This window comes from Acanthochromis polyacanthus, chromosome 1 (genome assembly GCF_021347895.1).
Source record: "Acanthochromis polyacanthus isolate Apoly-LR-REF ecotype Palm Island chromosome 1, KAUST_Apoly_ChrSc, whole genome shotgun sequence".
Classification (NCBI taxonomy): Eukaryota; Metazoa; Chordata; class Actinopteri; family Pomacentridae; genus Acanthochromis; species Acanthochromis polyacanthus.
Window position 1 is genome coordinate 4536752 of NC_067113.1, and position 20116 is coordinate 4556867.

A 20116-nucleotide genomic window follows, 5' to 3' on the forward strand; every position below is an offset into this window, starting at 1 on the left:
TCTTATCTTTCAGAACTGTTTTTACCCACAAACCTTCTCGGACCCTGCGCTCCTCTGGCAAGCGTCTCCTCCAAATTCCTGATGTCAATTTAAAGACTCAGGGGGAGATATCTTTTAAGTTCTATGGCCCTAAACTCTGGAACGACTTGCCGCAGGAGCTCAGGGATGCAGAGAATGTTCATATTTTTAAGAGCAGGCTCAAGACCCACCTTTTTAATCAAGCTTTTAATATTTATTTTCAGTTTAGCTTTGACTTGGTAATCGATTATTGGTAATCGATTATTTGTCATTTATTGGTGTACGTATTTATTTTATTTATTATTATTTATTTATTTTATTATCTTATAATGGGTTCTATGTTTCTATGTTTTATCTGCTCTTATCATTTTTATCTTATTCCAATGTTTCCTCTGAGGGAGCTCTCTGCATCGGGAGCGTGGCTCGCCTGTGGCTGTCAGGGTGCTGTGCTGTGGGTTCCTGGCGGAGGTTTGGGGGTCACTCCCACTCCTCCTCTCGGTGTCCTGTGTTGGAGCCCTGGTTGCCATGGGCGACCTGCTGCTCTCGGTGCAGACGGCTCCTTGGGTGCGTTTCCTCTTCTGGTTCATCTCTGCCCAGCCTTATATTATATTTTAATATTCATTGCATTAGTGTATGGTTGAGGGCGAGAAGGGGGGTGGGTCTGGTTATAGTGTGACTGTGTTTTTGTGTTATATCTTTGGGTTTGGGGAAGACGGGTTAGCGGGTGGAGTGGGTGGAGTGGGATTGTTTTTAATCTGTGAAGCACTTTGTGCTGCAACTCCGTATGAAAAGTGCTATATAAATAAAGTTTGATTGATTGATTGATTCAGTTGACTATGTACCCTCTTCCTTTCTGGGGGAGAGAAGCTATGAAAAAGTATATCAGTGACTTCCATGTGCCACATTCATCTTACGCTCATTTTCCCCTCTTGGTCAAGGTTTCTTGTTTCCGCAAAAGAAGTAAAGTGCTCCCTACATTGATTTATTAATTAGTATGGCTTCAGTAACTTCACTATGAAAAATAAGTACCCCTTCACTGAGCAACAATTTTTTTTAAGCTGGACTTAGGAATGCATACAGACTGCTCAGGCATGGGAGGGCACTGAACAGAAGACAGCCTTTAATAGTCTCCTCAGTCACTTTGAGAGACAAATGGTCTCACCAATGCCCTGACAAGGCTGGGGTCAACGATGCCCTTCGTGACTTCCTCAAACACTTTATCTTTATTTCCGAGATTATACAAGACAGCAGTAGAAAAGCAATTCAGTATTGAAATAAATTAAGGAAACTAATTCAAGGCTAGAACAAAGCAGTGTAAAGTAATGCTGGCTATGATACTGAGGCTGATACTGACGTAGCATCACACATGATGCTTAAAAGTTGCATATGAAAATAATATTGCGCCTGAAGGATGAGATGAAAATGAAACACTAGATATTCAAAATGTAGTACATGAAAACGAAATGTTACAAATGATAATGAAATACTACACGTGAAACTGAAATATTGGACCTGAGAAATAAAATGAAAAATGTAATGTGCATTTCATTGACAATGTTGTCATGAATGTGAAATATTACACATGTAAGAAAAGTATTGCAAAAGAAAATGAAATGTTGCACATCATACTGAAAATGGTTTTGCCAAACTATTGAGAAAACAAATGCCAAGTAATGCAAGTGCATTGATTTTATTGTTTAGATCAGACATGTCAAACTCATTTTAGTTCAGGGGCCACATTCAGGCAAATTTGATGTCAAGTGGGCTGGACCAGTAAAATCACATCATAATTACTTATAAATAACCACAAATCCAATTTTTTCCTTTGTTTTAATTTTTAAAAAAGTACATTATGAAAATGTTCACATTTAAGGATGATCTTTTTACAAAACATTATAAACGACCTGAAATTTCTTGAGAAAAACATTATGACTCAGTTTATCATTTAAACATTACAACATCCAGATCACAGTGTTTTTACATAGAAACAAAACATTTAGTAACGGGTATCTGGAACTGAACAATATATTTTGTGAAGACAGCCTTTGAAAAGATAAAGGCACTCGTGCAGTTGTCAAAGCCAACTTCCCTAAAGCAGCTGCAGTGGTTTCTTAGCATTTCTGTCTTGGTTTGCTGTCGCATTTGGGACTACTACTCTTTTTTTCATCATTTGTCTGGTCTCCTTTAGCCCTTGTCAAACTCAAGAGGTGCCTCAAATGGTTATCCAAATAGACCCCTCACACCAGTATATTGTTAAGGTAAATGCTTTTGACATTGAGGTGGGACAATTTTTTTTCGAATGCTCTGTCCAAGACTCCATTCTTGTGCATTCTTGTTTCATTATTTGTTCCCCCTGAGCTCTACTACAATGTTTTGAATTGTAGTTGTTGGTTATGAAATTATCTTTGGAATGGAGGCACTGGGATAAGATGGCTGAGCAACAATTCATTATTTGGACTGATTTTAAGAAGCTAGCGAGTATCCAAACAACTACATGACTAAACTCACGTCTGGCCAACGTCACCCTCACTTAACATCTAGGTTCCAAGAAAGTTAAGCCACATTCCATCTCTGACCAGTGTGTCTCTAAGGCATCCGCCTCTATTCCCGACCCAGGTAATGGTCCATTTGGCCCTGTACTCTGTGTATTCCCAGGTTCTCCAGCTGGGGCAGACTTCTGGGTTCTCTGCCTCCCAGGAATAGCCTAGCCGCGCTAGACCCATGTTCTGAATTCTGAAGGCACAAGGGTCTAGGGCCGCTCGATAGGGAGGGAGGCGGGCTAAAAGGTTGTCTTTCAAATCACTCTGCAGCAATTGGGTAGGTATACAACCAGTCAGTGCAACGAATAGGCTGACGGAGTTCCTAGAGCGCCGGCGGATTGTGGCTAAGTCCCATTAGCTTCCCAACCAGCGGAGCCAACTGGTATATTAAGGATTTGCCGTATCCCGTCGGCATAAGTCCAAATACGTCTTTCTTCTCAATGAAACACTTCAGTGCCGTCCGTTGTTTATCTTTCAAGTTGAATTTTAGCTTCAAATCTTTAAGGGCTGTGGCCAAAGCCGAGTCGAAAGATAACTGTTTATTGTGCGCTGGTTGTTTCTGTCAGAATCGTCGCGCCTCTGTCGTCACTTCGTTACTCTCGCCTTCTGACTCTACACTTCATGGTGATTCGTCCGGCCAGTTTTAGGAGAATCCAGCCTCGAGCCTTACGGAGGGTAACTCGACCCACCCTGGCAGAGAATTAAATTCGTTGCCGTGGGTTGTCTAGCACGGCTAGGCTATCCCAGGAAGTGAACTGCATAGATCCTGTGGCAAAGTTTCTGGTGGCCCACAGTGGAGGCTGGCACTCCTGCCTTTTTCTCCTCTTGTACAATGTGTGCTCATTGAAGAACTTCTCATTCACTATATGATTTTTTTTATGAATGTGTTTATTGTTGTACTTTAACTTTTTTACTTAAACTTTTAAATTAAAACTTTCATCTACAAGTGACAGACGCCAGGTTCCCAACAAGTTAATAGGTCTTTAACTGTGACCCGTCTTGATATATGAAGCTGGTTTTCAAAGATCTAAAAACAACTCATCCAAAGCCATCATGACGATGATATTCAGGTCATCATATTTAAGCATCAGAGAGATGAACAATAATTCATAGCACAGAGGTAAATAAAAAATATGCTGTTGATTAGACAATGTTTTGAAATCTGGCAATTTTAAATTCTGCCTATAAATGATTCTTAGCATGATTTTAGCGTTTTTGTGCATGTGAACATATCATTTATGCATCTGGTTCCAGATGAAAATGGTTCTCCTTTTTCCAGAGGGAGATGAACGGCTACTGTATATTATGTGTGGCATTTTAACTGGGTAGGTCAGTATTTGACCAAATAGTCTTCTAAAGCTAATGGATTCTGACTTGAGTTACTGTATAGACAAGAACAGTATAAAAAGAGATTTTTTGAAAAGTGAATATTTGCCAACTGATAAGACTGTGTATTCATAGTAATAATATTAATGTACTTTGGACAAATAAGTGAAAAGAATTGTATCACTGTACAAATATTTGGCAGCAAATGGTTGGAGGTGGCAGAGTTAAATATAAGCACACTTTCCACACATAGAATATGGAGAAAAAATACAAGAGAAACGTTTCCATCCAGCCATATAGCCTCTCTGATACTGATCTGTTCAGTATGTCACAGTTTCTCCACAACCTACATAAATACACTCGTTCTCGCCATGCTGTAGCCTATATTTGAAGTGGTGTATTTTAAAAAGTCAAGAGTGAAGACCGCATTAGTAATATTGGAAAAGGAGTGTTATAGGAAGTTTCAGTGGCCTTTTGGATACTTTCTACCACAATCTTTTCTGGGATTTGGGATCTTGTCAGCTCATTGGATTTGATAGTTACAACAAATTACAGAGAAGTATTCCTGTAAGTGTTTGAACACATTTTGTTTATATATTACTCTATGGACTGCTCTTCTCAGGTTGGGAGTGAATTTTTGCCCCAAGCAAAGGAGTTTAAACAGCTATGTGTCTTGCTTACAAGTGTGTGACTAGTAGAATAAAAATGGGCTGGTGCAGTTATCGTGTGTCCAAACAACTGGTGAGGAAAGTCAGTCTATGTTTCTAACAGCATTGTGGCTATGGATACTCACGTGCACACAAACACATATGCAAAGTCAATGCTACTTACAGCTCTCAATTTCCAAAGTGCAGTTCTGCTCATCTAGTGGGTATCTGCGTAGGTCCATCATACAGGCAGCTGTAGTGGTGATCCTTAAAGAAATACAATTTTCAATCACACGTTGACATCTAAAGAAAAAATAAAGATAAGCTCTAACACACTATATCATTTCAATACTTCTTGCACTACTCAAAATCCTAATGCACATGTATATGTGGCCAATTCAATCCACAACAAAAGATGTCAAAAGAGGAATGCATTAAATTACCTAATGCTTGAGGAAAATATTTAATGAAAAAATGAACAATAATTCTTATTTTTTGCACATACTCCCTTCTGAGCCTAGAATTAAACATGCTCTGTTGAAGTCATGGCTGCAGCTTCCCTGTACTACTTCCCACATCAGCCTCTGTTGGCCGCCGGCTCTGCTCTGGCAATCTTTTGCCTCGGTCTGCTCCGGCTTGTCTCATCAGACCCCAACTCCCTTGAGCCTGTTCATCCCTATAGTTCAGTTTTCTGTTTGTATGTATTCCCATTTTGTTACCTTAGGTTAGTTGTTTAATATCAGTTTTCCATTGCCTTCCCCATCTTAGTTAGTTTAGAATTTTCCTTTTGGTTTTGTAGTTTTGCCCATTTTTTGAATGAGTTTTGGATACTTCTTGTTCAGTTCTTTATCCAGAGCTCAGTTACCCCATTCAGAACTGGATTCAGTTTTTCTGTTGTTTAATAAACCTTGATTTATTTATTTTTTTATTGGTCTTTGTCTGCTTTGGTGTCCGCACTTGGGTTCAAGCCTCTACTTCGACTCTACTATTTGGTATATCAGAAAAATACTTAGAATGTCTAGATTCATAGTATGTCAACTGCAGCATGCCAAAAATACCTAGATGTCCTATTACATCCAGTCTCTATTTGCAGTACAGAAGCCAGCATGCTCTTTTGGCCATTATGACTCACAAACCTCAGTGCAGTGGAAGGCATGATAACAGTGTCTCACCCAAGTAACAAGCTTAACACCCAAGCTTGATGGATTGGGAAGTGGGCAGTTCCAAACAAGTAAGGGTAAGATGCTCCCGCCCTCAACGAATCCTACAATCACACCAATGGCAAGTGAAATCAACCCTTATCCACCCTACCCTGGGATATGAACATCTCATTGATTTTGCATTGGAAAACAAATGGACCATACTGACCACCAGATTTAAGAAAAAATGAAAACAAACTTTGGATATTCACCTATTTGAATGCAACCAAGGCACAGCTTGATTACACTATGGTAAATCAGAAGTGCATGAACAGCTTTATGAAGTGTGAAGCACACATCTTCTTGGGAGTCAATTCTGATCACAGAGTTCTCACTAAGTTCCGTCTCAGCTTGCGTGTAAGTAAAACTGCAAAATCCCAGAAAACACGGTGTTATGATTGGCCCAAATTTTGTCCACAATCTTGCAGCTGAAAACCATGTCCCAGTCAAACCAAAAGTTAAGAGACAGCCTGAATGAAAATCAAAAAGAGACCCAACATGAACAATTAAAAAAGGCAAATCCAACAAAACAAAATCAAACCAAATTCTTGAAAGCACATAAAGATCTTAATGAAACTTACTTTGAATATGTTCAAAGTAAAATCAGTATCACATGTGATGCAGTGAACAAACAATCTGCTCTTGCTTGGCAAACTGTCAACAGGTTGCAAAATTAGGCTTCAAACTAGAAAAAAATGGGCTGAAAAGATCACTTCCTAAACCTTCACGACAAACCTCCAAGAACTTCAAAAGAACAGAAGAAGCTTCCCCTCATTCAGGCATGGAGTCAGGATGTCACAAGGCTTTTTTTCTGTCCAATGATTTTCTAAAGTCCAGCCCACCAGTGTATTTTCTAACTGAAGCAACGTTCATTCATTTTGCCCGCTCCGTGCTCACCACATCGCAGCTACACAAGACTCTAAAGATGCACAAATCTCCTCCTCCCCAACCTCCTCCTTTTTAAAGGTTCAATATCATAGCTCATAATCTCATAGAGGGCTGCAGCACACCTCTGCATCTACTCTGTTCAGTCTGTGGAATAGGACAATGAGCCAGCTTATGTTTTCTTGTCATCTTAACAAGCCGCAAACCTGAAATGCTCACTTAGAGAGATGATTTCTAATCCGTAGAGGAAGAAAGAATCAAGGGAATGGATGTTTCTCATATTTTATGGGACTTTCGGATAAAGATTGTTCATAACTGTATGTTAAAACCATGTAAATTGGATTTTGTTGACTGATGACCATTTAAGTTGGTCTCCTTGTTTCTGTGTTCACACTGTATCAATTTAAATGTGAATCTTAGGCTCTGCTGGGGGGGTTGTGATCTCAGACTGTCACAGTCACCACCAGACACCAATGTATGTCAGTCCAAAATAAATGGTTAAATCTGACAAAGTTCCTGTCTGAATTGTTTAAAATAAGCTAAACATCAAATAAGGGAACTTCACAATGGACAAATTGACACATGTAACAGCACACCTGCGTTCAATCACCATGTGCCATGAAAGCCCAGTTCATTTACCTACATATTGCCAGACCACAGACAATGAAAACTCATTTGACCGCCACTCCCTGATCTGTCTAATACCTATATGCACCATACCGCTGGATTCACCAAGACCATCCTGCAATGACAGCACACATGCCACCCAGATCCTGCCCGTACCTGCTGCTGGCCCTGCTCTGTCATTCCCTCAGCCTTCGCCAGCTCGGGCTCAATTTGCCGACTTCTCTGAGCCTGCCTGCTCCTCTAGTTAAGTTTACCCATCCTGTGAATATCCTTGTTTTGTTGGTCTCGCTTTAGTTCATTCATATGAATTTCCATTGGTTTCCCCCTTGTTGTTAGTTAAGAGTATTTCCTGATTTTTGCAGTTTTGCCAATTTCTTTATTAGGTTTTCTAGTTCTCAGTTCTGACTCTGCTCTCACCCAGTTATCCCTGCTTGTGTTTGTATTTCCCCACTTAGTTTGGAGAATATTTATCCTTTAGTGTGAATTTGGAAGGCCATCTGTTTAGTTATTTTGCTTTTACTTACTCATCTCTACTTGTATCATGTCGTTTCTGCCATTGTAATAAACTTCTAAACTTGAAAATGCCTCTGTCATATTGGTCTCTTTGTAAATGTAGACTTTAAATGAATTTATGTCCATCAATACTACAGGAAGAATAAATTCACTGTCTCATTTAAATATTAATCGAGTACAAAATTTCAAATACCTTAGCAGTAAGGTGTCATCAACAATTGCAAAAGGGTGGTCTTCCATCTCACAGCTAAACATTTCGAAATCTAATCTTTCAGATGACATGAAAAGGCAATTTTTTTCCAAGGCGTTATTGAATCCATACATCTGCATGATTTGACTGCATGGACGCTCGCAAAACATTTCAAATCTAACCTGGATAGCAGCTCCACTGGAATGCTTCATGCCATCCTCAAGGTTTCATGGAAACAGCACCCAACAAGAGAATGACTTCTCCCAGTTTTCACTGTTTTTAGTGTAGCTTCACTATGAATGGGGCTGCACAGTGGGCTAGTGGTTAGCACTTTCGCCTTGCAGCAAGAAGATCCCCGGTTCAAATCCTGGCCTGGGCTCTTTCTGCATGGAGATTGCATGTTCTCCCTGTGCATGTGTGGGTTTTCTCCGGGTACTCCGGCTTCCTCCCACAGTCCAAAAATATGCTGAGGTTAACTGACTACTCTAAACTGTCCGTAGGTATGAATGTGAGTGTGATTGTTTGTCTGTATATGTAGCCCTGAGACAGACTGGTGACCTGTCCAGGGTGTCCCCTGCCTTTGCCTGAGTCAGCTGGGATAGGCTCCAGCACACACACACCCCACCCCCACACCCCACCCCTAGTGAGGATAAAGTGGTGTATAGAGAATGGATGGATGGATGGATAACTACGAATGTAGCTACATTGCACTTAGTAATTTAGGGGCACCATTCTCAGCTTGTCTGAGAAAACTATCAATATAGACTAAATCTCAAAGAGACTTTGATTAAAATTATGTTGATCAGTCTGTTAGCTAAAACTCTAAAGTTGTGATTAAACTGATTTCAGTTCCCACACAAAGAATTAAAGACATGAAAAACAAAAGAGCTAAGCATCAAGACCAACAAAAGGGAAAACAAGAGAGTGAACAAAAACTGCTCTGCTTTTGTCCTCCAAAGTTGGTCGGGGGTGCATCAGGATGTGGAGATAAGTTTGACGCAAATCTTGATGTAATCTAATCCTTCTCTCTTTCCTCTTTGGAAGGACAAAAAGCTGCATTTCTTAAATCAAATTAAAAATATATTACACGCGCAAACACGATCTAGCCTTCTCTCAGCATGACCAATCAGCATGGAATAAAAGATCAACGATATACATATACCTAACAAATCATGTAGGCTACACAAAACATAGAGGCAAGATATAAATATGCCTAGATGCAAAGAATATATGTTATTGTGGGAGGATATGTCACAAGTTTACAACTGTACGCTGTTGAAGTGCACAGTTTTAAATATTACCAATTTCACATTTCACACATTAAATCAATGGTAATAGAGTTGTTAATACTGATTCAATTCTGATATCGCCGGACCATCCAATGTCGCTAGATGACACTATGGGTCCATACAAGAAATATGGATATTTTGGTAAAACATTAACTTTGTTTCTAAATAATAATGGATTAGATTTATATAGCGCTTTTCTGGGCACTCAAAGCGCTTCACAATGGATCCATTATTCATTCATTCACACATTCTCACTCTGGTGGTGGTAAGCTACACTTGTAGCCACAGCTGCCCTGGGGCAGACTGACGGAGGCGTGGCTGCCAATCCGCGCCTATGGCCCCTCCAACCACCACATGCATCCATACACCAGTCTGAGAGCAGCACTGGAGGCAAGGCGGGTAAAGTGTCTTGTCCAAGGACACAACAGCACATGACTATGCGAGAGCGAGAATCGAACCGGCAACCCTTCGATCATTGGACAACCCGCTCTACCACCTGAGCCACAGCCTACAGAGGTGAGTTTTGGATAGGTGATAAAGGAACTTCTTTTTGGGTCTGCAGTATGTACACGCACACGAAGCAGAGATCAGAAAAGCAGTTGTTTAGTCCATATATACTTTAATGTGAAAATGTGAGCCTCACTTCATATCCCCCATTGCTATGCAGCAACAGTTTGATTGTTTCTTATTAACTGTCCTACTTTCTGGGGAGGTCAGAGTGTCTGTGTTTTTAAGTGGTGGAATTGTGGTGAAAAACTGTCACAGGCTTCAGAGGAAACTTGACCTGATGATGATGATGATGACAAAGCTTTAATCGACTGGGCGTGCACAGACAGGTGACTGCAAAGTGTGGTATATAGTATGAGCAATACAGTTAAAACTGAAAGTGTCATATTATCATTAGGTAGTACGTCCCATTTGTATTTATACTACATGCAATAGTAAGTACTTTGTAAAGGTGATTTGGAATGAGTGTGTAGCCATGGGAAACAATGCATAGCTGAAATGACGGACTAAACTTTCAAAGCACAGAAGAAAGGCCATTCATGTGACTATTCACACAATCAGTATTCTGGCTCAAATAAGTAAAGATTCAGGGATGAATACTGCCAGCCTTTTTGTCCCCTTCCTGTAACAGAGTACCAGCACAGCCAGTGTCATGTCACATGACAGCAGTGGAAAGGACATGAATCAAGCAGCTGCCTTGCGGCCACAGAGCAAGCTTAGCACTATGGAAGTGTTAGACAGTGGTCTATCCTCACTGTTAACACTGAAGGATATTCTTTTATTTCTTTGATCACAAAAGAGTTCTTCCTGAGACATCTTTGGACTGAAAATACTTCGTGTCTATATTGGTATGAGGTTTTTTTGTTCTGATAGATGAATTTTCTATGAACGGGTCTCCATGCTCCAAAGGTGTAGAATAGGGATGTTAATAGTTCATTGTTAATCCATTAATTCCCATTACTAATTTAATCAACAAAAAGAAAATCAGGCATATGCATGTCAGAAAATGTATTTGCATTGTAAAATTGCTCTAACTTTAACCCTCAGGTGGAGCCTCTTTGTATTCAATACAATGTATTTACACTTGTGTTTGCTGGCTAAGGGTCCATAAAACAAGCAGACCTCCCCGCTGTCTAACTGCTAACTGTGACAATCATGTTAATGAACTCTGCAGCGTGAAGTCGTAAAAAAATGTCTGGCAGCTGTCTGGTTTAGCTAGCTACTTGACTTTCTCAAATGCGAACAAAGGCCGGATTCCTTTGTCAAAAGAGGCACTGATAACGTTAAGAGTGCCAGGACTTTGATGACATGGTTCCAACAATATTCCAACTAAACTAATGAAGTGTATCTGCAACACTCTGCTCTAAGTATACATTCTTTATAGAGGTGGCAGTAAATATTGGCAGTTTTCTTGGACTACTAAAATAGCTGCAACAGTATTTTGTGGGCATCTGTTCCAGTTCAGCAGGTGAGTCCAGCAGCTAGAAAAACATCAACTACAGTTAGTAAATAATTACACTATGTAGATCAGCTATGATCTGATATTAAACCAAGGAGAAGAAATTAATAATGGTACAGGTGATTTACTGTCAAAGACAACAAAGTTAGTTGCTATTTAATACTTTGAATTTTTGTTGGGTCAATCATTGAACAGCAAATTTAAATTTTTCATTGTTATGTGCAATCAAATTTCCACTTTAGTAGTGGTGTTTACCTTATTTGTTCTTAAACTTCTAATGTAAAAGAGTTGATTTTGCAACAAACATTAAGTGTCAATGGTTAACAGTTTTATCAACATATGGAAAATTATCAGCTGTATTTTATGTATTTCTGCAATTAATCAGTTATTGCTGATTGTTAATCTGGCAGACTCATCTTGCACAAATAAATCAAAAAGCCTGACAAACAAAATCATGCTGGTTTACATAGGGCTAATATTATCACAGCCTGTATGTTTGGGAGATTATGTGAAGTGTAATTTTGACTTTACATATTACAGACATGACAGATTAACATAGCACCTATAAAAAGTATTCACTACCTTAGAAGTGTTTCCTTTTATGGTTTTTCAGCACAGATTCATATCAATTTAATTTGGCTTTTTGATGTGAACTCATAAAAAAGACTCATGTCAAAGATTATTACTACAAAGTAATGTAAATTCATTGAAAATATAAAGTACCAAATAAGTGACTGCATATGCATTTGCTCCTCTTCAGTCAGTATGCAGCAGATTAGAATTAGAATAGAGTTTAGTGCCATTTACATGGGTACATTACAGAACAGGTACATTGGAGTTCTTCGTGCATTTCTTAAAGTCAGCTTTGTAAAAACAAAGAATAAAGGGATACAAGTAAGAGCAGCAGAGAAGCTATGTACAAATATACTTTATAAGAATAAAATAAGTACACACTACAAAAAGCACACTGGATAGAAATGTTAAATAAAAAACACTGTGAATTGCACCTTTTATAGCGTGCAGGTGAGATATTGCACATGTTGGTTCATAACATTACCAAGATGACCGTAGTCATTTTGCACATGAATCGGTAAAGAACAAAGACATCGATTTTGGGGAGATAGGAAGTGGCCAGAGAAGTGGTTGAATGTCAGAGTTTGAATGGGTTTTGGAGTGAGGTACCTCTTTCCCCTCAGTGTCCTGAGCCACTAGCCAGACAGTGACAGTGGCTGGAAAAAACACTGTTGTGCCAGGATCCAGGAACAGTTGCCATGCGCATGTGTTTTCAGTATCGAAATGTCGGAGGATAAGTGAAATGCCAGTGCCACCATGTCATCCACTGACCTATTTGAACTGTAGGCAAACTGAAGGAGGTCAACTTTGTCTAGAACTGCAGAGTTCATGTGTCATAAAACCAGCTTCTCCACACACTTAATGGCAGCTGGTGTTTGTTTTTTGGGGGACTGAGAGAGGTCTTACAGATGCATGGGACTGTTTTCTGTGTAAGACAGGTGTTAACGACGTCTGTGGTTTCTGGACCTGCAATGCTTCGGTGAGTGGCACATGTCAAACATCCACATGATTGTCAGGACTCAAAGTGTCCCAGCAGAATGTTGCATTGTAACAAGATGATTGATGTTACTCACTTTACCTGTCAGTGGTCTTAATGTTGTGGCTGCTTGGTGTATAGTCAGGTAGAGGATGCAGATGACACCAGTCATTAGCTGTGTAGTCATGTAAACTATCTGTGGCTTGATTAAAAATGTTCAGATCTATGGCATCCAAACAAACCTCACAGTTCTGCCAGTGCATGATCAGTTCACATCATCCAGGACCCATAAGTTTTGAACCTTTTAGTGTGGGTCAGGTGTAGTAGAATAGGTCACATCCCCCCCCCAAAATTGAATATTGCTGTAGCATTTGTAGCACAGTGACGTGGTGGGTAGCACTTTCACTTTGCAGCTAGAAGATCCAAGGTTCGTGTCCTGGTCTTCGCCTGGAGTTTGCATGTGTGGGTTTTCTCCAGGTACTCCGGCTTTCTCCCACAGTCCAAAAATATGCTCAGGTTAACTGGTGATTCTAAGTTGCCCATAGGTGTGAACACAAATGTCATTGTTTGTCTGGAAATATAGCCTTGCGACAGACTGGCAACTTGTCCAAGGTGTCCCCTGTCTTCTCCCTAAGTCAGCTGGGATAGGCTCCAGCCCCCTCGACGACCCTAGTGAAGATTGAGCGATGTATACTCCCCATCTTCAGAACATAACTGTGATGTTACCACATTGGTACCATGTCCCAGGATTGCTTGACAAAGATTGCTGTTCCTCCCCTGCAGGTTCTACCGCATTTCGTAGCACTGCGGTTGGCTAAACAGTGTAGACGGTGACGGTGTTATGGCCTCATCAGTGGTCCTCTGTCCAAGCCTCGTTTCACAGAAACATAGAACAGAACATTCCTGGATGTACCTTTGCATAGCCTGTCGACTGAAGAGATCTTTATCTTGTTTTGCAGACTCTGGCAAAGAGTATGAGTATGGAGTTTATGTCGTCCTCTGCCTCTCTGTTCTACTCCTCCCTGCCTGCCACGTTTCTGTGTCAGCCTCCCCTCCTGCAGCCTGGCCCATCGTCACTGCAGCATGGAGCTGTAGCTCCGGGAAGGAGTTGAGAAAATTTTTTGTCAAAAGTCCTCTGTGAGTCTTTCAGTCATGGTCAACACGAGCTCCAACAAACCATACATGAAAAGACAAAAATGACATGAACAAGATAAAAGCTAAAGCTTGTCTCAGAGAACAACGCTATCTTGGAAAACCTTAAGGCACCTTTAATTTGATTTTTAGCATTAAACCTGTGTAAGTAGGCCTCAGTCAGTCTTGTACATTGCTACACTGCAATTTTAGCCCATTCCTCTTTGCAAAATTGCTCAAGTTCTGTCAGGTTACATGAGGATTACGAGTGAACAGCCTTTGCCAAGTCCAGCCACAAATTATCAATCAAGTGTGTGAATACTTTTTATAGGCGCTGTACTGTATTTCTGTACTTAGTTAAGTAGTGTACACATAAGGAAGTTGCATTTGCACTATGCGTTTCATATAATTTTCCATTTCTATTCCTCTGACTGTCTGTAGGTTTTTAACTAGTTAATATTTCACACAAAGCATATCAGCAGTTAAAAAATAATGTACTATTATTTGCTAAACTGCACAACAGTCGATAAATTCAATGTTAAATTGCTGTTACCATGTTAGTGCATTAGTAATATTTCATTTACATAATATTTTAACAAGCTAAATTCTGCAGAATAAGTACTTTTACTTTTGAAACTTTTTTTAACTTTTGAAACTTGAAACACATTTTGTTCATAGCAGTTCTGTATTTAAATATAACTAAAGTTTTGAGTTCATCACTTGTTAATTGTGTATCAGTTGTTTCTTTTACACAAGGAACAAATTAAAACATTATTTTTTCATTACTGTTCTTTATTTTTCAACAATAACCACCAAAGTGTACATTAGATTCAGTCAAATTAGTAACTACCAAATTTCACAAGGTAGCAATGAGGCCCTCTGTCCTATTTTAAAAGAATGTTTGGGCTTTTCCATCTTCAAAACATCTGTTTTTCTATACCTAGTTCTTGCTTAAACATTTTTCAATTTTTTCTGGACTACATAATTATTATTATTAATATTATTACATTTTAGAAAGAGTAAAACATATCTCTACAAGGTCCCACATCCAGTAAAGGTCATGAAGACCTCTGTGATCTTATGATGCATTGTTTGGAGCAAAGGTATGAAACCATTTCTAAACACTTTAAAGGTTCACTGGTGTGTGCTACCCTGTTTATCCAAAATATTGTCTGGATTGGTCCAATAGAGGTTACTGCTGGAAAGCCTAAGTTTTATTTCATGCAGACAGATATGTACATATATTCACATGTGATATGGTTGAGCTTTCTAAGCTAAAGTGTCTAAACATCACTCTTCTTCTGAGCCGGACAAAAATGAAAATGAAATACACACATTTATAAAGCAACGACAAACACAGAACAAGAGATGCTGTCCCCACCTAGGTTAGGGACACAGGCAGACTAGAGAGACATGTGCACTGCAATCTAGCGCATCAATTTATGGTACTGTCTTGCTGACAGAAAGCTTGGAGAGGAGGGAATGCAAGCTTCACCTGTGACTACAGGGTGGTTAGAATTCCGACACAGTTTGACACAAGGAGAAAATGGGGCGCTAAGCAACTATGTGACGCATAGCTTCTTAAGAAAGTTAACTACACAACAATGTTTGATTTTGAGATAAAAGGTAACTAAAGACAATTTAAGATGAACCACTTAAGAAAGAAAAGACTTCCAATTTAGAAGACCTACATGCTGACTTGTGTCTATGATCTGTCAGCAGTATGCTGACAATGTAGAGAGAGACCTGTTTGGTACAAACAATTTGGTGGGAGTGCTTTTACTTTCGATACTCACATACATTTTGGTAATACTTGTGTGCTTTAACTCAGCAAAGATTTAATGTAACACAACAGTCATGTTATACAGATCCTCTTTGTGGCATAAGAGGTCTAAAACTGTTTTTTGGGGGGGCAGGGAGAGACCATAAGCCACGAACACATGTTCCTTACTTCTCCTTGTGTGTAGTCCTCAGTACTTTTGTGGTTTCTATGTTTCATTCTGATGTACCCATTTGTAATTTTAAATGCCACATTTTCTATTTACTGATTGCCTCACCACAGTCAGTGCTTTGTAGACTGTGTTATCTGTGTCTAAACAGGATGAATGGCAAAAGCTGCTTCAACTCTCGATCTGTGTCCAGATAGGAAGTGTACAGATTTAAGTAAGCTTCTTGTTTTTCCCACTGGCAATACTCAAAACCCAATATACAATTCTTGCATATCCACATGTAATTTGCAAGAAAACAGACTTGAAGCATGAAGATATGCTTTAAGCTATGTTTACAAGCATACTGTGCAAGTAAAATGTGTGTTATTGTATGACTTATGTAGATAGCTGCTACTGCTGCTGCTTCACATTCAGATTTTTTTTTGGTAAATCACTGATATGCAAATGTACTAAACAGTTCACTCTTCAAGAAAGGAAGTCTACACAATACGGACTGTCATGACCACCATCTCCAGCTCTGCTTAGTGGCAGCTTTCCCTTTTCCCCTCCTATCCCCTCCTTTCCTCTTTCAATCATGTGGGTGTGAGTGAGGTGTGTGTGAGGAATGTGTGCTCTGTCAGGCCATTGAATGATCACCTGAGTGGTCCACCTGCAACTCATCAATCCCTCACCATTAAAGCCGTGCTCAGACCACTGCACGATGCCAGACCGTAGAACAACCTCTGTTGGACAAGTCAGGCTCTCGTTCTCCTTTTGTTTGCTTTTGGTTTCATTGTGGTAACCACGTGTTTCCCTCTGCTTCAGTTCCGTGACCCTCCCTGCCTACTCAGTCTGCCTCCTGCCATAACCTCAGCTCCTGCCTGTTCATATTTAACCTGGTCCTGCTTGGATTTACCTCTCAGAATCTCCACCTGGGTGCACCATCAAGAAGCCCTTCCTGCCATGCACCAGCCTTCTCTGTCCACATTCCCTCACTGTGTCTCCCCATCAGGCTGTCAGCTAAGTCGAGCCCCACTCCCTCTCAGGCTCTCAGGGTAGCGGTAGTGCTTGCATGTTAGTGTTGAGCACGTTTCTCACATTGCTCTGTTTAAACTCACCGTGTCTGTGTGTTGCTCTGTTGATCATGTTGATGCGCTATGTGCGCATTTCTAGCTCTGACTCGCCCTTGACTTTCCTAGCTTGGTAGTACCAAGTCCTGGTGAACTCAGTCTTGTAAATATATTCTGCTTTCTGTCAGATAGTTGGCATTTTCGTATCTTGTCCTGTCCCGGCTTCGGTAGTATTTCCAGTACTGTATTTTCACTCCCCCACTCGATCCCTAGTAGTCTCCCTCAAGAGTAGTGATCTTCGTGTATCCCTTGCGATGTCAGTTTGCTTTACCCGTCATCCTTACCTTCGTATTGTACAAAAACTTACTGTCTAAAATTCCTGTCCTCTGTGCCTTTGTCATTCACATTTGAGTCTCTGACCTGCTCCATAACAATGGATAAAGAGCAACACTAAGTCTATTTTGAATACTGCAAGGAAAATTGTATGTGGTAAACATGGATGTAAAGCGGTCAAACTGTGAAGGGCAAATATTGAGCAAAACTATGAAAAAATAGCTTGGCAAATAATAAAGCAGTCTGATGTACTGAATGTCCTCTTGGGGCATTAACTGGCTTTTCTCTGTCCTTAACCAAGCGCACATAAAACTTACGTACTTGATCTGGCTTTTGACCTATAATGATCTCCATTTAAAAGGTCACAGAATGTGTATACAGTGGTAACAAGTACTTGCTAACAAAGGCAACAAAAGTTCAGGTTTTGAGAAGAAAAGACGTACAAACAGCTCTCACCTAAGACCATACAGTACAGTTCCATCAGGGTGCAGTCTGATCATCCGGTTCTTTACTGTCACCCCATGGACAAAAGACTTCTTGTCATTAATGAAGTAGGTGTCAGGGACCCACAGCTGGTCTGCCACCCGGTTGTCCAAGGTGAGGTTGAGAGGAATGCCTGTGTAGGACAGGCGCTTGTCTCTCCAGGACTGCTGGAAATACATGGTGATGGTGTAGTCCTGAACACAGGGTGAGAGGAAAGTTAGTACATCAACACGAATTGGCCATGAAGTCTTTAATCCCTCTTGCCCTGAACAATTCCAAGTGTGTACTTCTATTCTATTGTGTAAGTGCTAGTTTGTATTTTCGAACATCAAGTGATAACTTTTTATATTTTTTTTCTACCACAGTCATCAGATGACTCGCATTACGGTGAAAAAGTATATTCATGTCGAAACTGATTGCAAATTTCAGTCCTACTCCTGTTGCATCTTACTGTTGCTTTGGACACTGCTGACCAAACAACACTACTGGACAGACTAGAAAACTGGGTTGGAGTTTCTGACATAGTCCTGAAATAGTTTCCCTTCTACAGTATCTCCAGGACAGAAATATTGCCCCCTGTTTACAGAAAATCCAATGCTGGCCCTGGCTCTACAATACTCTACAGTGGGTCTCCTTCATGCTAGAACTGCAGTGGTGCTTTTTTTAAATTAACTGATTTGTTTAAATGGCTCTTCTCAGAACCTTTGTGGATATGACTCCTGGTTGTCTTTGTCCCACCCACTGACTTCTTAAATAATTGTCTTGTTCTAGGTTAGTTTAAACACAAGACACTTGTGCCATACCACAGTCTGGCTGAACTAACAAAAATAATGTGAAAAGAACCAAGGAACCTGTTTGTTGCTGCAGTGTTATGATAGGTTCATCCTCTTCCAAATTTCACTGGAACAACAGCTGCTCCTCTACATCTTCATCTCATCATAAAGTTAGAAAGCACTACTTTTCAGTGTTACAATGCAACAGCAAAGATTTGTGTCTTCTTTTCTGAGTTGAAAAATATCTGGCACTACATGCTCCATCATAGCACATCCACTAATTCTTTACAATGACATGTAAAATTCAAACAATACCAATTCAACAAACATGAAATTTTAAAAATACAAGCACAAACTGGAGATATAATGAAACAGAGACTTGTGTCTCATGTTGGGAAGCCACACATTATCCAGATAATAATATATGTAACAGATCACATGCATACAGCACATGCACCAGTATGTGCTACGCCCAAATGTATTCCTACAAAGGATAGCTTTGGATAAATTTGTCTAATTTATAGATGTCACATTAAATACGATCTACTGACAGAATCAGCAACTTCCTGCAATGGATGAAGAGAGCACAGCTGCCCCTCCCGTCCAGATCACCTTCTACAGAGGGACCATAGAGAGCTGCTGACCAGCTGCATTTCCATCTTGTCTGGCAGCTCCAGGGCCTCAGGAAGACGCTGCAGAGGGTGGTGAGGACGGGCAGAGAAGATTATCGGGACCTCTCTTCCATCCATCCAGGATGTTGCACACAAGCGCTGTCTCAGCAGAGCCTGCAACATCATCAAAGACTCCTCACACCCCCACCATGGACTGTTCTCCCTGCTGCCCTCTGGGAGGAGGTTCTGCAGCATCAGAACGACAGAACGAGAACAGCAGGTTCTGTAACACTTTCATCCCCCAAGCCATCAGACTCTTGAACTTAAAATAATCTTTCTGGGCACCCGTTGTCACTATGAAAACATAACTGCTGCTACTTTTTTTTTTTTTTACTTTTTTTCAATGTATGTGCAATATTGCTGCTGCATCTTCACTGTAAAATAAATATGTGCAGATGTGTATGTTTACAGATGTGTGTGTGTGTGTGTGTGTATATATATATATATTTGTATTTATAGATACAAATTTATATATATATTTATATAGATGTTTACATGTATATAATGGAATTGCTTTTTATTTAGAAAAAATTGGTTTGTTTTTGTATTTATCAGTCCAATGGCGAGCTTGTTGCACCAGAATTTCAGTCATAATGTGCACCAACTAGTGTATGTTCAGAAAGCACAGTCAAAACTATGACGCTTTTTCATGCAGTTGCAATTTTTTGACCACTTGGGGGCTCTGTGATTATTTTTGGTCATTTCCATTTCTTCTTGGGGTTTTTTAAAAAAATTTTTGTTGTTTGTGATTCACATGCAATCACTATACGACATGTATTGAGGTTACCCTTTTCTCCCTGTTGTTTAAAAGTGGACAGAGTGGTCAGTGTTTTTTGTTGTTTACATTAAGTTGTGAAATTGAATATTGCTGTGTGTTAAAGATGGCTTATTGTATTTCAAAGGCGGTGTAGGAGTTTTCCAGGCAAAGCAGATGTTCAAGCTATCCCACTGGTTAGAGCAGGCAAAATGGTTAGTTAC

At 40.0% G+C, this 20116-nt stretch overlaps 1 protein-coding gene across 1 annotated transcript in view; it reads right to left on the bottom strand.

The window, feature by feature from the left end:
* gabrb1 (gamma-aminobutyric acid type A receptor subunit beta1) overlaps positions 1–20116 on the bottom strand; it is a 60241-nt gene that overhangs the window by 27164 nt on the left and 12961 nt on the right. The window contains 2 exon segments of the mRNA XM_051947043.1: positions 4716–4798; positions 17668–17888. Of these exon segments, the coding sequence (XP_051803003.1) occupies positions 4716–4798; positions 17668–17888 (304 nt within the window).